This window comes from Globicephala melas, chromosome 20 (assembly GCF_963455315.2).
Source record: "Globicephala melas chromosome 20, mGloMel1.2, whole genome shotgun sequence".
NCBI classification, from domain to species: domain Eukaryota; kingdom Metazoa; phylum Chordata; class Mammalia; order Artiodactyla; family Delphinidae; genus Globicephala; species Globicephala melas.
In genome coordinates this window covers 41,356,842-41,379,362 of record NC_083333.1, presented here as the reverse complement: position 1 = coordinate 41,379,362, position 22,521 = coordinate 41,356,842, and the positions used below count along the sequence as shown (strand labels likewise).

At 61.1% G+C, this 22,521-nt stretch overlaps 2 protein-coding genes across 9 annotated transcripts in view; one reads left to right on the top strand and one right to left on the bottom strand.

Annotated features, from left to right (window-relative positions):
* Window positions 1–16,432, top strand: part of RARA (retinoic acid receptor alpha) — a 43,519-nt gene extending 27,087 nt beyond the window's left edge. For 6 of the 8 annotated variants that reach the window (XM_060290907.2, XM_070044514.1, XM_030840263.3 and 3 more), the window contains 7 exons: window positions 7,598–7,746; window positions 9,029–9,170; window positions 11,186–11,346; window positions 11,581–11,757; window positions 13,037–13,241; window positions 14,059–14,217; window positions 14,863–16,432. In XM_060290907.2, coding sequence (XP_060146890.1) covers window positions 7,598–7,746; window positions 9,029–9,170; window positions 11,186–11,346; window positions 11,581–11,757; window positions 13,037–13,241; window positions 14,059–14,217; window positions 14,863–15,080 — 1,211 coding nt within the window. In that variant the 3' untranslated portion in view covers window positions 15,081–16,432. Of the gene's footprint in view, window positions 1–1,595; window positions 2,253–5,018; window positions 5,035–7,597; window positions 7,747–9,028; window positions 9,171–11,185; window positions 11,347–11,580; window positions 11,758–13,036; window positions 13,242–14,058; window positions 14,218–14,862 lie in introns of those variants that run through there. The other 2 variants (XM_030840264.3, XM_060290908.2) reach the window with 2 other exon arrangements.
* A 5,130-nt stretch (window positions 16,433–21,562) lies between these two features.
* Window positions 21,563–22,429, bottom strand: GJD3 (gap junction protein delta 3). The gene has a single exon (XM_030839959.2). The coding sequence runs from the start codon at window positions 22,427–22,429 to the stop codon at window positions 21,563–21,565; it is 867 nt and encodes a 288-aa protein (XP_030695819.1).
* Window positions 22,430–22,521: the final 92 nt, after the last annotated feature.

Here is a 22,521-nt window from a genome sequence, read left to right as displayed (position 1 = left end):
TTTATAATATGCAGTAATAAACATAAATATATATATTTGTGATTATTTGCTAAATGGCTGTTGCACCATAAGGTCTGCAAAGGCAGGCTCCCCAGGGTATCCACCTGGGAGGTGCTCAGAAAATAGTTTTCCTTGAATCGGCCTGGCATGGTGGGAATATGGGCTTTGATGGCAGAAAGTTCAAATACTCACTCTACCCTTTAATAGCAGTGTGATCTTGGACAACCCACCTAACCTTGCTAAGACCTTAGTTTCTTTATTTGTAAAATAGGAATAATACCACTTATCTCTTACGAGTTGCTGTGAGGATTAAATGACCACATATGTTAGGAACCTGGCTTTTAGACGGTTCTGTCCTCGGGAAGCACGTAAATTCCTATCAAATGAGGGAGCTCTGCTGCAGGGTCAGAGCGAGCAATAAGATACTCTCTTCTCCTGGGGCATTCCCCCCGCCCCCCCCCCGCCCCCCCGCCGCGCCTTCCTGCACCTACCCAACCCAGGTCTTTCTTCCAGTGAAACCGGCATCCCGAGGGCTTCCGGGAGGAAGTGGTCAGCTGAAAGGCACCAGCCCCTCCTTTTCTCTCTCCAGGGCTAGACGGTGCGGTGGGGGGCCCATGCTGGTTCCGCCTGTGGGAGACACCCTGGGCGGGGCTTTGCGCGACTGAAGCACGCCGGGCATTGCGGGGAGAGCCCCCTCTGCACGCGTTTGTGTCAAAGCGCCCGAGCTGCCGCATCGGGTTCCGGCGGGCGGGCGGCCGGAGTCACACATGATGTCACAGACAATGACACAAGCCGGGTGTCTCATTCCCACGCGGTGCCCGAGCTGCACAATGTCATACCCGGGACACCCGGCACGGCGCTAACACTTGGCCACACGCACCCCAGACCTTCGCCTCCTGCCGCCACTCTCCGCGTCTCCGGGGGAGCGGCCCGACCGGGCAGGGGGCTGGCGGGTGAGCCCCGCGGGCAGGCTGGCGAGCGGGTGATGTCACGGGCAGCGGTGGGTGGGTCACCCGGAGGTGAGGCGCCGCCAGGCGAGTTCAGAGAGAGTTCAGCCGCATTGCATTAGGCAAATGAGGCCCGGGCTGGGTGGGGGTGTGTGTTGGGGGAGGACAGCGGGACCATCCCCCTCCTCCCGCCCACCACCTCCCTCGCCTTGGCATCGCGGGGCCGGGGACTGACCAAAGCACGGGGGAGGCTGGGAGCCGGAACTGGGACGGGGGAGACGCCCGCCCCTCTTCCGTCCTGGAGCAGCCCCCTCCTCTCCCGGTCCCCAGCCTCCGCCAGTACTCCGTGCACTCCTCCTCTCGAGCCTTTTACCCCTTCCGTCCCCTCTTCTCTCCTCCTCCTGCCCGGGCTCCCCGCCACTTGCCTTCCATGGCCCGCCTCTCCCTCTCAGTTCCCGGTTTGGCGCCCGCTGCTGCCGGACCCGCCGGGAAAGGGTTAAGGCAGGGGCGGTGCCTGGACGGGACGGGGCGGAGGAAAGGGGGTGGGACTGCAGGGGAGGGGTCGCGTAGGCCGGGGCTGGGGGCCCGCGGCGCGCACCGCCGGAGACCGAGCGCAGGGCGGCCGCCCCTTGCCTGGTGGAGGCGGAGGCGGAGCCGCGCGGTCCCAACCCCACCCGGAATCCTCGCCCCGGAGAAGCCCGGGAGCCCCGGCTGGGAGGAGGAAGTGCTCGGTGACTCCCCGCCCCGCGCCGATCGCGCCCCCGGCAGGCGCACTCGGGGAGCCGCGGGACGCTGCCTCGGACCCTATGAGACTCGCGACGGGAGCCCCCTCGAGGTGAAGACGCCGAGTTCCCGGGCCTCGGCCGGGCGTTCCCGGGGTCAGCCGAAGGACCCCCCCCCCAGTCCCCCCGCCCCCAGTACACACAACTTCCCTGCTTTTCACCTGGGACTCGCAGAGCGGCCGGCCGACTTGGACGCGGGACTAAGGGCAGAGGGCGGCCCCCGGCCCGGGTCTCCAGTCGGGGCGGGGGGGACGTGCCCCTCGCCCCCAGCAGCTCTCGGATGGCGCCGCCGGCTGAGTGAGGGAGGCGGCGCGCAGGACTTATCCGCCCGGACCTCTTGTCTTCGCGGGGAAGATGTACGAGAGTGTGGACGTGGGGGGACTCACCCCCACCCCCAATCCCTTCCTGGTGGTGGATTTTTATAACCAGAACCGGGCCTGTTTGCTCCCGGAGAAGGGGCTCCCTGCCCCCGGTCCCTACTCCACCCCGCTCCGGACTCCGCTTTGGAATGGCTCAAACCACTGTAGGTACCGGCCTATCCCTCCTATTGTGGGAGCTGGGGGGTGAGGGTGGGCTGTAGGGCTTCCGCTCCACCAGGAGATGCAGGCCTGGGGGCGTAGTGAGGGTCTTGTCTCTACCCTACCCTCCACTTTCCCTTGTTTCTCTTGCTGAAAGTAGGGTGCCCTTGTTGGACAATTGGACTCCCCCGAGTAACCCTGGGCGCTATTTCTGTTGTATTTGGACTGAGGAACTTTGGGGGTTCCTCCTTTCAGGAAACGTTTGTTCATCTCTCCTTCCACTTTTTGCAGGGGAAGTGAAGCCCCTTGCCCCCAGTTTATATTCTTCTTGCTTGCAATCCGATAGCTTCACAGCTGAGTGGTCCTTTCTCCCACCCTGAAGGGTGGGGTAAAGGTCCTATCTGTGGGCTTGTCTGCTTCTAGGAGGAGGGGCCTCCTCCCCAGATCCCACCCCTGCCAAAGCTTTGGGGAGAGCCTGTCCCGGGCGACAGCTGCTGCCCCCAGCTCTTGAATGTCAGGGGAGCGCTCCATTTCTTTGGTGTTGGCAGTGGGGTGTGGCAGGAAGGGGCAACTCCGTCAGATACCCGTCGGCCAGCCTAACCGACCCTTACACCTTGGGGAAGGACACCTGTCCATCTGAGGGTTGTCCTGGCCCTAGACATTTGGCTGGCACAGGCTTCTATGCCAGGAAAGGAGGGGAGAAGCTACTCTGGTGGGAAGAATCCCCCTCCCCATGATCCTAATACGGTTTGTTCTCTGGAGGATGAGTTTGATTTTTTTGTGGGTCTGGGGCTACTCTGGAAATGAGGGCTGCATCCCCTCCCAGCTCAGCCGTGTCCTTTTGTTACCCTGTTTTCACCTGGGGATGAGGCAGGCACTGGGCTGTCCCTTCTTAAGAGGGCCGCTGCTGATGAGAACCCTGGAGTCCTGGCACCTCCTCTCCTCGCCGTCCTCTGGCTGGGTTCAGGCTTCCCTGGAAGGGAGAGGCCCTGTACACTGGCGGGAGCTGTGAGTGCCTGGGGTGCACACCTGGGCATGTTTATACCCAGCTGTGAGGTAGTGTACCTGGTGGGGGAGAGCGGTGCTTAGGCGTTATTGTTACTTGGCTCCGGTTCTGTCCTCTCCCCTGCTCTGGGCTCAACTCTTCCCTGGGGGGCTTCTCCCACCCTCCCGGCCTGGCTGCCTCTCCCTTGCCTGCCAGGGAGGAGGGGTAGAGTGGGTCTCTGGGGGCCTGGCAGATTGCAGTAGGTTGAAGGGCAACCCGCAATGCCTTTGCTCTGGGAAGAGAGACCTGAGGTGCAGAGACGCCCATCCCTGCCCCTTTCAGAGCCACCTCACCCCCAGCCTTTATTGTCCCGCCCCCTGACCTTTGCCTCTGGGGCAGATTGCCTGGGAGGCTGCAGGCTGCAGACCGTGGGAGGGAGGGCGGGGTGCGCGTGGGTGCACTTTAGGAAAAAAAAAAAAAACAGACAGGCGAGAGGTGTGACACACACTGGGACCCTTCTTCCCATCCTTCCAGAACTGGAGGAAGGTGTTCCCTGCTAAGTGGGATACTTGGGGCATGGCTGCCATGGGCACTCCCTCCACAGCCTTGGCCACTTTTGCCAGAGGACTGGGGAGGAGATGGGATCCGAGGCCTTGGGCTCCAGCCCTTGGGGGCAGCTCAGCTCTTTCTGGCCCCAAACTGGCCAGGCGAGGTAGGGGGAAGCCTGGAGGCCCTCGGGCAATGGGGGAAGTGGAGGCCTGTTCCCCCGCACCGTGTGTGGGGCAGCGTGGAGCCAGAGGCCCCGGCTCCCCTGTTCCCGTGGCGGGAGTGTCGGGTCTGTGGCAGTGGGTTCTGCCCCCAAAGCTTAGTGGGCCGGGAAAGTGGCTGGGAGGGTTGTGGTGCGGTACAGGCTGGGAGGGCCTGGAAGCTGGGGGTGGTGACTTGAGTGTGTCTACAGTACACGGGCTCATGACCGAACCCCTGGGTGTGTGTAGGTCCTCTGGTGACAGGAGCCCTCCTGCCCCCTCACACCGAGTTCTCCACTCTCTGCTGCCACCTCCACCAAAGGTGGGAAGAGACTGCACGTGGGCTTGGGGAGAAGACCTTCGCGATCCTGCAGGGCCCCGGGGACCTTGCCTCCCTCCCCCAGAATCCCCGTTTTGGGGCGCCAGAGGACAAGGGGTACAAAGGATGTGGCTCTCCATCTGTCCCCCAGCAATCTCGCGGCTCACGCCTCCGCCCGCTCCCAGACGTCCAAGAATGTGAAGCACGTGGATGCCCGTAGTGGGGGGAGGGGGGGAGATGCTTATCGGCGGCCGCTGGGTAGGGGCCTTCTTCCGCCGCCGCCGCCGCCGCCGCGCTACACCCAGAGTCACCCCCACCCTCCTCTGGGGTGGAGGAAGGGCGAGGCCCAGCGCCGTGCGCCCCCTCCCCGCCCCTCCCCGCGGGCTGCCAGCGGAGCTGCGGAGGAGCGGGCGCCAGCAGGATTGGGAGGGGAGCCGCTGGCCGGGGGCCCGGCTGATTTCCTGCAGATTTCCTCCAGGAAACCGGCCCCTTGTGCGGGCCTGCGAGCGGCTCTGGGGCGCGGGGACTCCGGAGCGTTCTGCCCACCAGGAGCCGAGCGGGGGCGTGGGAGGGGCAGCCTGGCAGCGCGGGCGGGAGGGGACGCCTGGCTCCCTGGGCCGGTGCCATCCGTTCGCTGGGCGCTGGAACTTTTGAGCTGAGAAGGTGTGGTGCTTCTCCCGCCTCGTCCTTCTGCAGGAAGAGGAGAGATTTGTGGGCTGGGGCCTCTGGGGAGGGAGGTGAGCGGAAAGGGGCCAGGCCGTGGCAGTCCTTCCCCCGCTGGGTGTGCAGAGTTAAGGCTGCGTCCTGACTCTTGCAGAGGCTGGGAGCGTCCTAGAGTGCCCCTGCTCCCCTTGGCTGCTGGCTGGTGGCCCGGGAGGTGGGGACTGAGCCGGGGCTCTGGGTGCAAAGGGCACAGTGGGAAACCTCAGAGCTGTTACCTGGGTGACAGGTGGGGATGTGCTGGGCGTGGGGCGTTGCAGACCAGTGTGATAGCCTCAGAGGCAGCCAGCTGCTGTGGGGTGGGCCGCAGGGAGGCCTCAATGAGCCCAAACTGTGTACCCTCACCTTCGGTCATCTCCCCCGTCCTGCCAAAAAGTGCAATTTAAAAAGCACATTCTTCCAGTTTCATAAACAGCCTCTGGACTTTGCCTCAGCTCCAAATTTCTACAGACCTTTGCCTCCCCAGTCAGTCCCTGGTCTTAAGCTGCCTGTCCCTCATCTGGGTACCCCCTGTGTCTCCCCACGGCCCCCTCCCCTTAACCCCACTCCATACCCCAAAGCTCTCTCTGTCCTTTCTCCCCCTCTCCTCTGGTCCATTTTAGAGGTCGGGCTTTGGGGGAGGTGGGTCCAGGGCAAAGACTGGATGGGGAGGGAGAGAGGGAGGGGAGGGAGAGAGGGAGGGGAGGGAGGTCAGAGCCTCCTTCCTCTCTGGTCAGAACTCTGACTGGGATTCTAGGCCATGATCCTCCTCACACCCCCTTGTCCTTGACACCCCACCCCCACCCCCCACCAGTCTGGATTGTCTATTGTGACTCCTTTTACGTCTTGGAAAAAGTTAGCACAACAAAGGGCTCCTTTGTCGCTCACCCCTCTGCCTCCTGGCCTCACCCAGGCCCCCCAACCCCGCCCCCCCCCCCCAGCAGCTGTTCTCAGGCCTCTCGCCTGTCTGATTTGCTTGTCTGGCCTCTGGGAGAGTGAGGTGGGGAAAACCAGGCCAGGACGGTTCGATTTGGGGTGAGGAGCAGAGGGTGGGGGAGGTCAGCGATGAGTCCGGCTGGGTGCGGGGCTGGTGTCGGCAGTCACTGATCCTTTGCTGCAGGCCGCCCTCTGGGCAGGGGCAGGGACGTGGGGCCACAGCAGTGCTGGTCGGCCGGGCTGACCAGGGAAGTGGTGCCCAGGCCCAGCTAAGAGCCAGGGAAGGCCTGCCAAGGTTGTTGGCCTGGCTCCCTGTCAGCAACCGCCTGGCAGTCCCTAGTTGTGTTTGCAGGTAAAGGGGGAGGGTGGTAGCATGCAGCTAGCCAGCTCCCCACCGCTCCCCGCCCCCATCCACGTGCTGCTTTTCTCCGTGCCTGGGCTTCGGGGCCACATGAGCCATGAGGTGCTCGGGCAGGAACTGTGGGCCCCTTTGAATTCCAGAACCTCGTGTGCTGGAGTTTGGGGTGAGACTAGATGGGATTCTGGGGTGTGGGAGGAAGCAGGGATCTATCTCCTCAGGGAGGCATCCTTGCCCCTCCTTGGCCCTGGGCACGTGGACTTAGCAAAGCTTCAGGAGGGTGCTGGGTGGCCCCTTGGGAATCTGGGGTTGACTGGGTCACAGTTCTCATCCAAGACAGTACACCCCCAGCTGTCCTGGCTTCGGGCACAGACAGCCCCCCCTGTTCTGCCTGGGGTGATGGGCATGGGGCCAGGCACTGGGGAGGATTTGTAGGGGGAGCTGCCCTTGCTGGCTAGGTCACCCGCCTGGCTGCCCTCTTAGAGCTGAATAACAGGAGGGGAGGGGAATAGTAACCGGGACACAGGACATAGTATCGTATGGAGGCCAGACAGACAGAGCATTGATGGGAACAGACCCCCTTTGTCATGCTTTTCCCCCCAGACAGGGGGCACCCAGAGCAATGGGCTTCCGGGGCCCACAGGGACTCTTCTCCCTGTCTCCAAGGGGTCCCCCTGCTTATCTCAGGGAGTCCCCACCTGCTGTGCCCCAGCATTTGTGACCGTGCACACCCTGCCTTGGGTCCCTGGCCGGGGGATTGTTTGGGTGGAGGAGGGGCTGTGGCTGCTGGCAGAGGGGGTGGAGGGGGGAGCGGAAGCAGAGGGGGTGGGGGAGTGGCCGGCTTTGAATATCCTGTTGACCCCAGTTTCCTCTGTCCCCAGCTTGTGTCCTCTTCCCTCCCTCCTCATCAGGCCTTAACTCCTTCCTAACATAGGGGAGATGGGGCGGGGCTGCCCAGAGTCCAGGGCTGTGGAGCCAGGCTGACACCCACGCCCAAGCGCCAAGTACTGCCACATCCGTGTACAAATCTGATGGTTTATTATCTGCTCCTTCTGGTTTTGAAGGTGGGGTCCTGCGGAAGCAGGCAGGACTGAGGGGGTGCTGGAGCTTCATCGGCAGCCCCATTTCCCCAGTCGGGCTGGGAAGTCCCAGGTTTCCTGAGACCGTGTCCCTGCCCCAGAGTTTGACTCCTGGCAGCAGTGGGGTGGCTGGGAGAGGCTCCTGGGAGAGATCAGGAGGCAGGGTGGGCACTGTATTAAGGATGGTGACCTGGGTCTCTAACCGCCCTTCTCCTCTTGTCTCTCTAGCCATTGAGACCCAGAGCAGCAGTTCCGAAGAGATAGTGCCCAGCCCCCCCTCGCCACCCCCTCTCCCCCGCATCTACAAGCCTTGCTTTGTCTGTCAAGACAAATCCTCAGGCTACCACTATGGGGTCAGCGCTTGTGAGGGCTGCAAGGTGAGTTGAGGGGGTCATTGGGAAGGACATCCCTGATTAGATAAATGGGATGTTCCCACTGCCGAGGGCTGGGACTGTGCCGGTGGTGGTGGTGGTGGTGGTGGTAGTGGGTGTCCCTGAAGCTGCTGCTTTTACTTCTGTGCGGGAGGTGGCAGCAGCCTTGGAGGAGGGGAAGCCTTCAGCAGAACCTCCTTCCCCGTAGATGAGCAGGGGTCCCCCAAACCAGAGGTCCCTCTCCTGCCTCAGCTCTTTTCCCCATCATCTCCATCCTCCAGCTGGCAGGGTGTACACCCGCTCTGCTACCGATGCCCGGGTTGCCATGGTGAGCTAGCTGCCGACTGGCTCTTGGCTGGGGACCCAGGAGGCCTGCCCTCTGTGGCCCTGCCTGAACCTCGCCATGGCAGCCTGGCAGGAGGCCGTTAGGAGCAGGCGCCTTGCCTTGGCCTCTCCTTCAGGTGCCCAGGCTGTGGGCTTCCCAGAGTCTGGCTGGATTTCCACGTGCCCATGTTTGGCTCCAGGGTGCAGATGTGGCTGCCACCTTCCCAGCAGCTGTGGGCATGGCCTCTCCTCCTCCTCTCCCCAGGGCTTGAGCCTCTGTACCCGTCTCTTCCCCAGAGACTGGGGTTCCGAAGCTGCACAGCTTTGAGGCTTGGGGCCCTGGGCTGCCCCTCAGTGTGGGGCAGAGATCAGCGCAAAGCGCCAGGCCTGGACTCTGTGTCTGCCTGTCCTGTCTGTCGGTCTCTCTGTTAGCCCGTGTGGGCAGCCGCTGGCCAGCCTGGTCTACCCGTGGTCAGTCTGTGCGCATCTGCCTGGCCAGCGAATGTGTGTTTCGCTGCCCTGCTCCCGCGCGCTCTCCACCTGTCTGGCCAGCCTGTGTGTGTGTCTGTGTGGCCCCTCCTGCTTGCCTTCTCTTCTTGCGCTCTGAGCCCAGGGCTGTGGGTTCCAGAGCTCTGCCTCTCTCTCCTCTAGCCCCATTTGCCTCTTTACTTGACTCACCAGCAGCCCGAGGTCCTTTTCCCCAGGAGAGAGGAAGCTGGGTCTATGCGTGTGGGTTGCCCTCTGCCCACCTGCAGTGTTGAGGCAGCAGGTACTGGGATTCTTCTCGGGGTATCCTTGTAGGTGGACCCTTCCCTCTGCCTTATCTGGTCTACTCAGGTAGTTGATGTCCGAAGCCCTTGGGGGCAGCAGCCACCTGGCCCTCTGCTCCCACGGCTGAGGCCACGGGCCAGCGCTCTTCCTACTGTGGGTGTGGCTGACCTGACTCCCTGCCCTCCATACCCAGGGCTTCTTCCGCCGCAGCATCCAGAAGAACATGGTGTACACGTGTCATCGGGACAAGAACTGCATCATCAACAAGGTGACCCGGAACCGCTGCCAGTACTGCCGGCTGCAGAAGTGCTTCGAAGTGGGCATGTCCAAGGAGTGTGAGTGCCGTGGGCAGGGCGGGGCCGTGCGTTGGGCAGGGCACGAGTGCCTGGCCCCTAAAGCTGGGTGATCAGGGGCTTGGGGATGTGTGTGTGGATGTGAACGGCCGTGCTCGTGACGTGGTGTGCAGGCTTGTGGTTGAAGACGGTTCACCTGTAGCTTCAGGGACCTGTCTGTCTCACGAGTTGTGTGTCCCTGTGCGGACAGCCCTTCCTGTTCGCGTGAGGCGGGCTGCGTGTGCTCGCTCACGTGCATGCGTGTGTCTGCGCCCGCTGCCTTGCTTGCCGGCCCTGCTTGGCTTTGGGGTGGGGCTCAGAGGCCTCCCCGAGTCCCTCCGGATTGTGCATCTCAGGACAGGGGTGCTGCTGGGTATTTCTTGTGTGTGTGTGGGGGGGGGGGGCCGGGGAGGTGCTGCAGGCATAGGGATCTTAGAGCCTTTGTCTGGTGGAACCTGGGACCGGGAGTTGGAAGAGAGGATTGAGACTTCCCCGATCCCAGAGGAACGGGGGCTTCCAGTTTGGGCTCAGCTGAGGCCCGATGGAGGGAGAGAGGGAGGGCTGGACAGGGAGACCCTCTTGTGTTGAAATCATGGGTGTTGCCGTGGTGACCGGTGATTGATGATGTCAGAGATAAATGACGCTGACAGACGCCTCCTTGTCTGCGTGGCCGTTGCCATGGTGCCTGAGCCATGGGGGATGGGGTGGGGGAGGGGGCTGCAGGACCCTCTAGCCCTTTGTGGGCAGGGCAGTGGAAGAAGGAAGCTGGGAGGGGACGAGGGGGGGACACGAGCAGCCCCAGACAGGAGCAGAGGGATCCTGCAGCACCCGGCCACCTCCTGCCTCAGGAGGAAGGGGCTGCGTTGTCCGGAGCCCAGGAAGTGGCTGCTGTGCGCTGCAGAGCGGGTGACAACTTGGGACCCACAGGCCTGGGACCCTTCCCTGCAGGGCCCGGAACCACCTCCTCCCTCTGCTTCTGCCACCTTCCGCTCCCAGAGCTTTTCATCACAGAAGGGCCAGGGTGGGGACCCCCTCTCCCTTCCACCACCAACTCCCCCTTTCCCTCCCTCCTTCTCCTCTCTGGCTGCTCTGTGCCCCGGAGCTGAGCAGCTGCCATTTCAATAGAATTAAAGCTTCCGAATGATAAACGTCTTGTCACAGCTGCAATTTTCTCTTCCCAAATTATCCCCCCACTCTCTCTCTCCCTCTCCCTTCTCTCCCTTGCACTTTATTGAATTTGCAGAATCGACATGAGTGATCTCCAAATTATGCCTGCCCCCCCCACCGCTGCCCCTCCCTGGGCCCCCCACCCCCACCCTCTCTTCCTCCAGCGTCAGCAGCCGCCGCCACTGGTCCTGTGAGTGATTGTGTGTCTGGGCTAATCGGCTGGTAACGACCCCATCGCTTCTTTAAAGCCGAGTGGTGTGTGCGGCTCAGCGCCCCCGGTGATTTGTCAGCTCCCCCGGCTAATGGGCCGAGAGATTCTCCCACCCGGGCCCCCCACTCTCAGGCTGGGGAGCCCTACTCTTCGCCTGGCCGCCCATCCCCGGGACCCCAGGGAGACGGCTGCCCGGAGGGCTGGGGGATGGTGGAGGCAGGAGCCGGTCCTTCCTGGAGGCAGGGGGAGCGGGAGGCAGGGAGGCCGAGCCCAGACGTGGGACACTCGCCACACGTGCCTTCAGCCCTGGACCCCCGCGCGTGCGCACCCGGAGTGTGAGCTGGAGTAGATGCGTGGGAGAGCAGGCGTGCGTGCGGTGGTCACGGGGCCCTGGGGCAGGCCTCGGTGTGTGGCCCGGGTGGGCACGGCGGGGGGCGGGGGGGGGCACCGTGTGTTGCCGTCCCGCCTGCCTGTGCGCTCGCGTGTGTACGCATTCATGTGCGCGCCCCCGCCGGGTGGCCTCCTGCGCAGCCGGCTGCTCTCGGTCTGGTGGGAGGAGCTCGGGCTGGGGATGGACGGGCTTGGGGACGAACCGCCGGCCGCACTTGCCCTCTAACCGCGCAGCCTGGCCCCTCCACAGCCGTGAGGAACGACCGAAACAAGAAGAAGAAGGAGGCGCCCAAGCCCGAGTGCTCCGAGAGCTACACGCTGACGCCGGAGGTGGGGGAGCTCATCGAGAAGGTGCGCAAAGCGCATCAGGAGACCTTCCCCGCCCTCTGCCAGCTGGGCAAATACACTACGGTACGGCCCCCCGGGGGCACCCCTTCTTCTGCCAGGCCTGCCCCTCCGCACCCCTGCCTGGGCCACCGCCGCGTCCCCTCCACCCCCACCCCGCCTCCCCTTCCTCCCCGCCGCCTCCCATCAAGGAGCTCTCAGGAAGTGAAGGCAGTAGAGGGCAGGTCTGCGGGGGCTGGTGGAGCCAGGCTGAGAAGGGTGCCACGAGGGGAAGGCCCTCACTCTCCCCCGTCCTCCCAGAACAACAGCTCAGAACAGCGTGTCTCTCTGGACATTGACCTCTGGGACAAGTTCAGTGAACTCTCCACCAAGTGCATCATTAAGACTGTGGAGTTCGCCAAGCAGCTGCCCGGCTTCACCACCCTCACCATTGCGGACCAGATCACCCTTCTCAAGGCTGCCTGCCTGGACATCCTGGTGAGGGTCTGCACCCTGCCCACCTGGGCACTACCCCCGTGTCCTTGGAGGATGTCCTGCCACTCAAATAACCACCTCCCTAAACGTCCATCTGGAATCGACCTGTCCAAATACCCACCCACCCAAATAGCCACCCTTCCTCTCCCCCATGTGTCCACTTAGCCACTCAGCCCCCGGATGTGCACTGGGTCACCCGTATAGCTATACACGCATGCATCCACCCTCAGTCCATCTTTCCATCGGACCTTCCTTCCAGCCACCTGTCTTCCCATCTGTTCAGTCTAATAAAGATTCTCCTGGGACCCTGTGTGGCCAGGCCTTGAACTGGGTGTCAGGAGCAGAGGTGAACACACCACTGTCCCCTCTCGAAAATCTTCTATTGGTGGAGGCAACAGATATGTAAACAGAGCTTGCAAAACTGTGATAAGCGCTGGCTGGAGATGGGGGAGGGCTGTCCCCTCCCTGAAGGACAGAGAGCCACACTGCTGGACCCTAGGGAGGACGCCCCAGCGGAGGTAGCATCTAGGAGTTTGTAGAAGGGGCATGTGAAGCGGCTGCTGGTGTGGGACCAGCTGGATTCAGGGGACTGCAGGGCATCTACTGGGGCCAGAGGGTGGGCTGGACTGGAGGCAGGATGGGGGCGGATGGGATTGTCAAATCCAGGGCTGGAGGGAGGACTGTCCTCCCTGTCTTCCCTGATGGGCTCAGCCCACCTGTCCCTTCTGAACCACCTCTAAGGTGGTTGAGATGTGGAATGTTGTGGTGGGACGTGACCAGGCTGCTCTTCCTGATAGGGGTGGGGTGGCAGGTGGGATGCAAGAGGCAGGATCAGGGTTTGAGAGAGTTGAAGACAGTATACATTTACGGAGCTCTTGTTGCGTACCCAGTCCTGGGAACTGTAGGCATAAATCCACTGCGGTCTTTGCCTTCTTGGAAATTCTAGTTTCCCTCTTAATTCTCTGCGTGGAGGCGGGATGAGCTAGATCAGCTGTCTAATATAGAGGCCACTGGTCATGTGTGGCTATTTAAATTTAAATTAATTAAAAATAAATTCAGTTCAGTTTTTCAGTTGCACTTGCCACATTTCAAGTGCCCAGCAGCCACATCGTGGCCGGTGGCTACTGTACTGCACGGTGCAGACGTAGAACGTGTCCAGCATTGCAGCAGGTTCTATGGGACAGCACTGGTCTGGCTGCCTGCCAGGTGGTCCTCGGGGGTTGCTGGTGCTAGAAGCGCTGGGGGATGTGAGTTCCTGAACCCAAGAACCCTCTGCACCCAGATCCTGCGGATCTGCACGCGGTACACGCCCGAGCAGGACACAATGACCTTCTCGGATGGGCTGACCCTGAACCGGACCCAGATGCACAATGCCGGCTTCGGGCCTCTCACGGACCTGGTCTTCGCCTTCGCCAACCAGCTGCTGCCCCTGGAGATGGACGATGCTGAGACCGGGCTGCTCAGTGCCATCTGCCTCATCTGTGGAGGTGGGCAGGGCGCCTGGGTCTGGGGGCCAGGCCCAGGGTGGTGGTGTGACCCCCAGAGCCTCTCCTGGGGAGAAGCTCAGGGATCATCAGATCAGAAAGGGACCTGTCAGACCCTTGTCAGACCCCTGTTAGAGGGGGAAACCGAGTCCCAGAGGAGCAGGGTCTGGTCTGCGGCCACACGGCAAGGGAGTCGTGATGGAGACCTGGATTCTGGTTCCGTTTCCAGGCAGTGCTCCTTGTAGGGGGCTTAGGAGTGAGGACCTGAAGGTCAGACCACCCAGGTTCAAGTCCTGGCCAAACGTGTGACCTTCAACAGGTTGCTGGACTTCTCTGAGCCTCTGTTTCTGTAAAATGGGGGCAGTAATGGTCTTCCCTTCATAAAGTTGATGGGAGGATTAGGAGATAATAAATAAGGCACAGTGTGCCCAGAGTAAGACCCAGTGAATGTTGGCTGCTGTCATTATTTTATTATTATGAGTTCTACCTTATCAGGCTGGTGTCTAGAATAATGGGCAGGAGTGGGAGACCTGTCTCTACTTAAGGTGGCACTGCCTGTGTTCAGGGATCCCACCTCCATGAACTTGGCTCTCAGGGGGACCTTTGGACAACCCCTGTCCCCAGCCCCTCTTTGCTCACATCTGAGAGCCTCTCAGGGCCTTTCTGTGTGGGGACCGCCCCCGCCCTCCCCCCGCCCCCCAGCAGAGAAGCTCAGCCCGTGGTCTGGGCAGGCGTGCCCCCTGGTGGTCAAGGCTGGAAGTGCAGCTGTGATCCTCGCTGGGCTAGGGCAGCTACTCAGCCGGCATTTCTGCTTCCTCAGACCGGCAGGACCTGGAGCAGCCAGACAGGGTGGACATGCTTCAGGAGCCGCTGCTTGAGGCACTGAAGGTCTATGTGCGGAAACGGAGGCCCAGCCGCCCACACATGTTCCCCAAGATGCTGATGAAGATCACAGACCTGCGAAGCATCAGTGCTAAGGGTGAGGCTCCCACACCTGGAGATGCCCCATGTGTCTGCTGGGGCTGGGCCCCAACACCTGGCCCAGGACCCACCGTCCACGTCCAGGGTCAGGCCTCCTGCATCTGAGCTGACATCCCACGTCTTTGTGCCCATGTGATGCCCCACTCACCGGACCCCACCTTGCCTAGGTGGGTGACCCCTGCCTGTGAGCCCCAAGGTGGCAGTGTCATCTTTGCGTGGTGGTTAAGGGCTCTGGAGCCAGACTGTGTGGGTGTGTGTCCTTGAGCAGGTCAGACAGCAGCTCGGAGCCTCAGTTTCCCATCTGAGGAGTGGGGATAATGATGGTGTTTACAGAGTTGTTTCGAGATGTCAGTAGGAGAGTCCACAGCACACAGCGCATAGGAAGGGCCCAGTGTCAAGCCCAGGCAGTCTGACCCCAGAGCCCGAGTTTGGGACCACTTTGCCCTGCTGCCCCTCAGCCGTGGGGGCTTAGGAGGGCTGCCTTATGTCAAAGAGCTGAGCCCCGAGTTCAGTGCACGGTGGAAGCTGATATGGGTAGTACTGACCCTCCCACCCCCTCCACCCTCCCTCCTGGAGCCACAATTGCTTGTGGGGCTGGAGGAGCAGGGCGGGCATGCTGACCTCTGTCCCTCCTTTCCTGCAGGGGCTGAGCGGGTCATCACGCTGAAGATGGAGATCCCGGGCTCCATGCCACCTCTCATCCAGGAAATGTTGGAGAACTCAGAGGGCCTGGACACTCTGAGCGGACAAGCGGGGGGCGGAGGGCGGGATGGGGGTGGCCTGGCTCCCCCGCCCGGCAGCTGCAGCCCCAGCCTCAGCCCCAGCTCAAACAGAAGCAGCCCGACCACGCACTCCCCGTGACTGCCCGTGGACACAGCCCTTGCCCCGTGCCCTGGCTTTTCTCTGCCTTTCTACCAACCATGCGACCCCTGCCAGCCCTGCCCCCCACCTGTCCTCCCTTCCCTGGGGGACCGGAGGGAGGCGGTGGCGACTCTTCGGACAGAGGCCCGGGCCTGTGATGGACTGCCCGCTCCTGCAGATGTCAGGGCTGACATCGGGGGCAAGGACTGAGTGAGGACCCCTGGTCCCGGGCCTCAGGATGGGGCCCGGGGGCCTCGTGTTCATCAAGACACCCCTCTGCCCACCTCTCCACATCTTCATCACCAGCAAATGCCAGGACCTGGCTCCCCCATCCTCAGAACTCACAAGCCATTGCCCCCCCGTTGGGGAGCCCCCCTGCCTCGGTTGGTGACAGAGGGGGTGGGCCGGGGTGGGGGACTCCCCCTGTACATACCCTGCCGTACCAACCCCCAGGTATTAATTCTTGCTGGTTTTGTTTTTATTTTAATTTTTTTTTTTTTGGTTTTGATTTTTTTAATAAGAATTTTCATTTTAAGCACATTTATACTGAAGGAATCTGTGCGGTGTATTGGGGGGAGCTGGATTCAGAGCTGGAGGGGGGTGGGTCCTGGGGGAGGGGAGTGGCTCAGAAGGGGCCCCCTCTCTCCCTAAGTCCCTGTGCCCCCAAGCCCTCCTCCCTAGCCTTTTCCTCTTCAGTTTTCTCTTTAAAACTGTGAAGTACTAACTTTCCGAGGCCTGCCCTCCCCTCTCCCTCTGCCTAACCACTGGGCGTGGACAGTTTCCCGGCAACCCCTGGAAGGAGGGGGCTCCCCCAAGAGATGGGGCAGGGGCAAAGCAAGGGGGCCTCAGAACATAAAGGCGTGTGTTTCTCAGCCTCGTGTCCTTGGCACAGCTGCCTCCCCATCAGAGCCCACATCATTGAAGCCCTCCAGCCCCCCCACCCCCGAGCCCCGTGAAGGGGCTGGCCAGGGGATCCGAGCTGCCCCTGCCCCCCAGCCTCACAGCCACCAGCACCGCCCACAGGGCCCCCAGATACACACACACACACACACACACACACACACACACACACACAGTGGACAGACGGGCCGGCAGACACTTGTGGCCCGAGTTCCTCCATTTCCCTGGCCTGCCCCACCCCACCCCCGTGCCCCCTCCTTGCCCCGCAGGACGGGCCTACAGGGGGCCCCCTCCCGTCACCCCTGCACCCCTGGGTTTGGGGAGCTGGCTCTGCCCTGCCCTCCTTGCCCCGGGGTTGGGGTCTCATCCCCCCAGAGCCCGCTGGTGCACCTGTTACTGTTGGACTTTCCACTGAGATCTACTGGATAAAGAATAAAGTTATATTTATTCTACACGTGCCTCAGAGCCTCGCTGCCTCGCCGCCTTCTCTCGGTGTCTGGGCAGGGGCTGGGGGTTAGCTGTGGGCGCTGGGGGGGCCAAGCCGCCTTCAGAGCCTGCCTTGCTGTGCTGGGATCTTTGGAGACCGTGTGGAAGGAGATGGGCCTGCCCTTAGAAAGCCCTTGGTCTAGGGGCTTTCACAGCCCGTTAGGGACCCCAGTGTGGAGTGGGGGGAGGGGAGAAAGGGAGAGCCTGCCTGCGCCTTCAGGGAGTCCCCGTTCCGAGGGAGAAAGCCACCTCGGCCCTCAGAGTCCCTAGCCCTTGGGAAGCCAGAGGTTGAGTCTGGGGGGTCACTTAGTGGCAGAGTTCTATTTTTGGAGTGACCACAGATGACCTTCACAGCAGGAGTGGCAGTTGGCATGGGGACCTGGGTCAGGGGCTTATTGCAAACTAAGAAGAGCTCAGGATTGGGATGGAAACTTGGGAGGCCCGCCCTCTTGTCCCTCTGCCTCCAGGAAGAATTGTCCTGCCCTCCCCTGTCCACCCCTAAGCTCACTTCTGTGGGCAGGAGGCACAGAGGACAGACAGGTGACAGGGCACTTGGATGCTCCTGGTTGAGAGGATGGAGTGTGACAGGGCTTGAGGGTCCTCAGAAGCCAGTTCCCCCCCCCTTCCCCGCCACTACACATCAAGGCCCAGAGAGGGCAGTGCCCTTGCCCATGGTCACACAGCAAGTTAGTGGCAGATCGGGGAACAGTACTAAGGGCTCCTACCTCTCAGCCAGGGCTCTTTCCTGGATCCCTGAAGCCCTTGAAGAAGCATCAGGCACTGAGATCTTGGGGGCGGGGACGTCTGGGGAGGTGGCAGTGGAGGCTGCGTTTGGGGAGGGTTAGCGGGGCGCCTGGGCGAGAAGAGATTCCTGGGCGGGAAGAGTTCCTTCCACGGGGGTCCACCTGCCATTTATACTTCAGCCATCAGGTGGCGCCAGATCCTCACTTATGTCACAGTCTGGCCCAGGCTGGAGAGGGTGCTGAGGACCGAGGCTCTCTTCCTCTAGCAAATACTTTCTAACACTTTCTAACAGGTTTCTTTATGAACCTGACATAATTTAACATAACATACCAAACACATGCTTTAAAAAGTCACCACGCTGGCACACTATATTGTAAAGGAGAAATTCAGGGAAAGTACTGTGAATTTCCACGTGTCGATGCTTGGGCCCAATCACTGGGCCGATAGGACACAGTCTTATACTTGCTTCTCTTTTTTTAATGAACATTTGGATTTAAAAGAAGTAAGAAGGTCGGAAGCTATTCTGTACAAGGAGCCCAGGAAAATTAAAGAGTATGGGTGGATAAAAACCAAGAATGAATAATAAAACCATGCCAAAAAAAAAAAAGTCCCAAACTAAACCCTTAATGTTTTATATGTAAAACAGGGTCAGGTAATTATCAAGAGGCTGTTCACTATGTAAATGTCAGTGGGACATTCTAAAGGAGTGTGTGACAATTCTTTATTGTGGGGGGACATTGGCATTCTTAGTCCCTACCCGCCAAATGCCAAGAGGGTGCCCCTCCCTGTGACGACTAAAGCAGTGACGCCCACACTTACGAAGCGCCCCCCTTGGGATAGTAACTTTGCTGCTGGGGCTCGAGGTTGCGCTGGATGGTTCATAGTTCACTGTAGAGCAGAGTTTCTTATCTACGGCACAAGTGACATTCTGGGCTATGAATTATTTGCTGAGACGGGCCGTCCTGCACACAGTAGGTGTTTAGCAGCAACCCTGGCTTCTATCCACTAGTCGCACCTTCCCTCAAGCTGTGACAACCAAATATATCTGCAGACGTTGCCCAATGTCCCCTGGGGGGAAAAATCGCCCCCAGTTGAGAACCACTGCTGGAGTCTGGTCATCGAGGGCTGACGTGGGCTTTGCCTATGGGAGCACAGGGCAGAGGCATTTAACCAGGCCTGAAGCAGGGCTTGGACGGCTTCCCGGAACAGGTGCTCTCTCCCAGCTAAATCTCTAAGGGGAAGAGTTAGCCAGGTGGAATGCAGAGGTAATAAAAAGCTCCTGGTTGTCAGAAACTATCCCCAGCTCTGTGTTTTAACCATTTTGGGTTTCGGTGGAAAAGGCAGAACAGGTGAAGCTGTAGAGGCTGGGACGGGCTGGTCAAGGCCAATTCAGGAGCTGGACTTGATCCTGAGGGCAATGGCAGTGAAGGATTTGTAGCTAGTGAGTGAGGTGTTCAGATTAGAATTGCAGGGGGCGGGAGCAGAGGCTAGGAAGGGAGTACCCCAGGCCATCGGTGACCGGCTGACCCTGGGCAGCCTCTGAAGGGGTGGAGAAGAGTGGCCAAGGGGAGGAAATGCTTAGGTGGTGAAACAGGAGGACCAGGTGATTGATGGGATATGGAAGGCGGGCAGAGGACGGGCTCTGGCAACAACAGACGGAGGTGGCCAGGGTGGATGGGGACCCCAGCAACTGAGAGGAGAGCTAAGGAAGCTGGGGCACCATGTGAGTTGCTGGTGACCCCCTCCATGCCCCTCACTCCACTCCGGCCACACCAGCCTCCTTGTTGGCCTCCAAGACCTCCAGCTTATTCCCGCCTCAGGACCTTTGTTCTCGCCATTCCCTCCAACGGGAATGCTCTTCCTGGAGAAGCTTCATGGCTGGCAACTTGGTATGTTCTTGCTCCCCGTCACTCCTCAGGGGTGTCACTCTCTCTCCCCTTACTCTTTACACTGGTACAGTCTATATTTATTGTCCACCAGAATGTGAGCTTCACAGGGGCAAGTTTTATTCACCGCTGGAGCCCAACACCTGAATCTGCTAATAGCAGCCACTCGCCACGGGTGGCGGCCGAGTCTTAGATACGCGGCTGGTCCAAATTGAGATGTGCTCCAAGCGCAGAACACACCCCAGACTTCAAAGACTTAGTACAAAACGAAGAATATAAAACATCTCCTCGATACTTTTTTTATATTGCGTGTTGAAAAAGTACTTAAAGAAAAATATTACTAAAATGAATTTCACCTGTTTCCTTTCACTTTGTAATGTGGCTAATGGAAAACTTGGAATTATATGGGTGGCTCACCTCCTCTTCCTATGAAACAGTGCTCATCTTGAACACTGCCTGGTATACACTATGTGCTCAAGAAGTATTTGTTGAATGAATATATATGGAAAACAGCTGGACATTCACATCTGAGTTTGCATGGAAGGGTCCAGGCGGCAGACGCAGAACTCACTGTAGGTGGAGGGACGGTAGCACACACCGTGAGCGTGGATAAGTGCTTGGGCCTGGGGAACACCACCAGTTCCTCATCCAGACCAAGTTTACTGAGCACCTACTATGGGCCTGTGAGGAGGAGAGAGCTATGCATCCAGCAGTAGTGCTGCCTTGGGGCCTCCAGCTCTGGTTTGGGGCTTGGGCTGTCTGTAAAGGAAGCCATCTAGTTTCTTCCCAGGTGAGACCAAAAGGCAGGTAGGCATTAATTAGCTAGCGGAAGGGGGCGGTGCAGAGAGGGAGGCCTCTCCAGGCAAAGGAACAGCATGTTGAAACACTTAGAAGCAAGATTGGGTACCGTGCTTGGTAGGAACAGAAAACTCGGCATGGTTTGGGGCATGGCGACCTTGGAGAAGCCAAGGGGAGGGGGCCTGATGAAGCAGGGCCAGACGTGCAGGGCTTCAAAAGCCTCGTTCAGGTGCTGGACTTACCCTGAGGATGGGGGAGCCCCAAGGACGTAAGTAGGGGAGCTATTTAGAAAGACTCCTCCAGCTGCTGTGTGGAGCCAGGCAGGAAAGCTGAGGAAGAGGCGTGAAGGAAAAAGGAGGACAGAGAGGAAGCGACCGGGGACACGGAAGACCGGGGCGCTGGCAGCCTGCTCGGCAGGGTCTGGTGGAGCCCCGGAGGCGTGGTTAGATGGTGGAGCCCCGGAGGCGTGGTTGGATGGTGGCCCCTGGAGTTTTCAGTTTGCTGCTGGCTGCTTACGGAGAGCATCCCCACTGGGGCAGTGAAGGAGGAAGAAGATGGGGGCAGAGGAGAGATAGGAGGGGAAAAGGATGCAGACACGTAGACAGATCCTTGTATTTCCCCGGGGGTGGGGCCGCGGCGGGGAGGGAGGAGGGGAAGCGGGTGATGGCTGCGGGAAAATGCAGGTCCAGGAGCACACGTTCTGGGGGAGGTTTCTTCTGAGGATGTCTATGGACTGGGGTAACAGCGGCAGGGTGAAGAGGGGGAAGCCAGAAAACAGTCCTGCCCTCTGACCCCACTGCCCACCCCCACTCTATCTCCATGAAAGGAGGGCCTAGCCACCTTGCCCAGGCCACAAGGCTGAGAGTGTAGATGGTGCCCAGACTGAGGCCTCCCCTCCCGCTCCCGTCCTGTGTGGGCTCCAGCAGGAGGGCAGACCATCCCATGACGCCCCTGCAGGTAGGGAGGGAGCCACCGTGGCTGCTGCTGGCACTGGGTCCTGGCCACTCGCACAGTGCACGTCAGAGATCACACACACAGCTCACACAGGGCGCACAGATGCACGCGCATACGCAGAACGCACACGGGGTAGGCCCACACGTGCGCAGAGAGCCTGCAGAGGATGGACATGTGCTTGTGCACACGCGTGCACAACCAGAGCTCTCCCAGGATATATGCGTGCATGCGCACACACGCAAGAGCTCACACAGGTTTGACGTGCGCTTGGGCACCCACAGCTCACACCGTATGTATGTGTACATGTGTGTGTACATACACAGAGGGCCCACACAGAGGCCACGCCTCAGTCTGAACAAGGAGAGGCCCCCAGGGATGCTGGTATCACCGTTGTTTTTGTCCCCAGTAAAACAACCCGGGCTCCACCGGACCCTCCACTTTGCAGTAGCTCTGCCCTCCTCTTGTCCACTTTCTCTCAGCACCCAACCCCCCCCCCAGCCTCCTTCCTTTCTGCCTGGATGACGGCACCAAGGACCGGCCTTAGTTCCTTAGATGTCCCCAGCTTGGCTGGGAGCTGCGGATGCTGCCCGGCGGGCCATGCCCCCTGTGTGTCATCTGCTGGGCAGGGGACCCTGCGAACAGTTGCTGCAGAGCTGCTTCTCGCTCCGGGGTAGTGGGGTCTGGCCTCTGACCTCACCCCCGCCCCAGGCAGCTCTAGATGGCCAGGTCCTGGCGGACGGTGGCCAGCGATGCCTTGCTGCGGCCGCTGCCGCCCTCGCTGTCGCAGGTCGGCGCCCGGTGAGCATAGGAGGGCGGGGCGTAGGGGTCGGGGCCCGGGTGCCTGGCGGGCAGGGCGGGCGGCGGCGGTGGGAGCAGCTGCTGCGCCTCCTCGTGCGCGCGGTTGCAGCGGTTGTCGCGCTCGGCCTCCTGGCGACAGTGGCCGGCGCGCGGGCGGCCCTTCCAGAGCAGGTGTCCCAGCTCGGCCACGCTGAGCAGCGCCGAGAGCAGCCCCACGGCGAAGTAGAAGATCACGAAGACGGTCTTTTCGGTGGGCCGGCTCACGAAGCAGTCCACCGTGTGTGGGCACGGGGCACCGGCGCACACGAAGTGCGGGGCCACGCGGAAGCCGTAGAGCAACGCCTGGCCCGCCAGGAAGGCCAGCTCGGCCAGCAGGCGCAGCGCCACGCTCAGCAGGTAGCAGCGGCGCGCGCGGCGGCCCCCCGGGCGCCCCGGGGTCCCCAGCGACCCTGCCCCACCGGCCGCGCCGCCCGGCTCCTTGCTGGCCCGGTGCACAGAGTAGATGACGAAGAGCACCGGGGGCGCCGACAGCAGCAGGATGTGGAAGAGCCAGAAGCGGTAGTGGGAGACGGGGAAGGCGCGGTCGTAGCAGGTCTGGCGACAGCCCGGCTGCAGCGTGTTGCACACGAACTCCTCCTGCTCGTCCTCGAACACGGCGCCGCCCACCGTGGCCAGCACCAGGATGCGGAAGATCAGCATGACCACCAGCCACAGGCGGCCCACGAGCGGCGACTGCAGCTGCACGGCGTCCAGCAGCGAGCCGAGGAACGCCCACTCCCCCATGGCGCTGGGGATGGACGCGGGGCGGGCAGTCAGAGGCTGAAGGATCGGGATCCCCAGCCCTCCGTGCCCGTCGGGGTGGAGTCAGTTGGACC

Excerpts from the sequence above, each read along its gene's own strand:
- GJD3 (XM_030839959.2), bottom strand. The coding sequence starts at position 22,429 with ATGGGGGAGTGGGCGTTCCTCGGCTCGCTGCTGGACGCCGTGCAGCTG.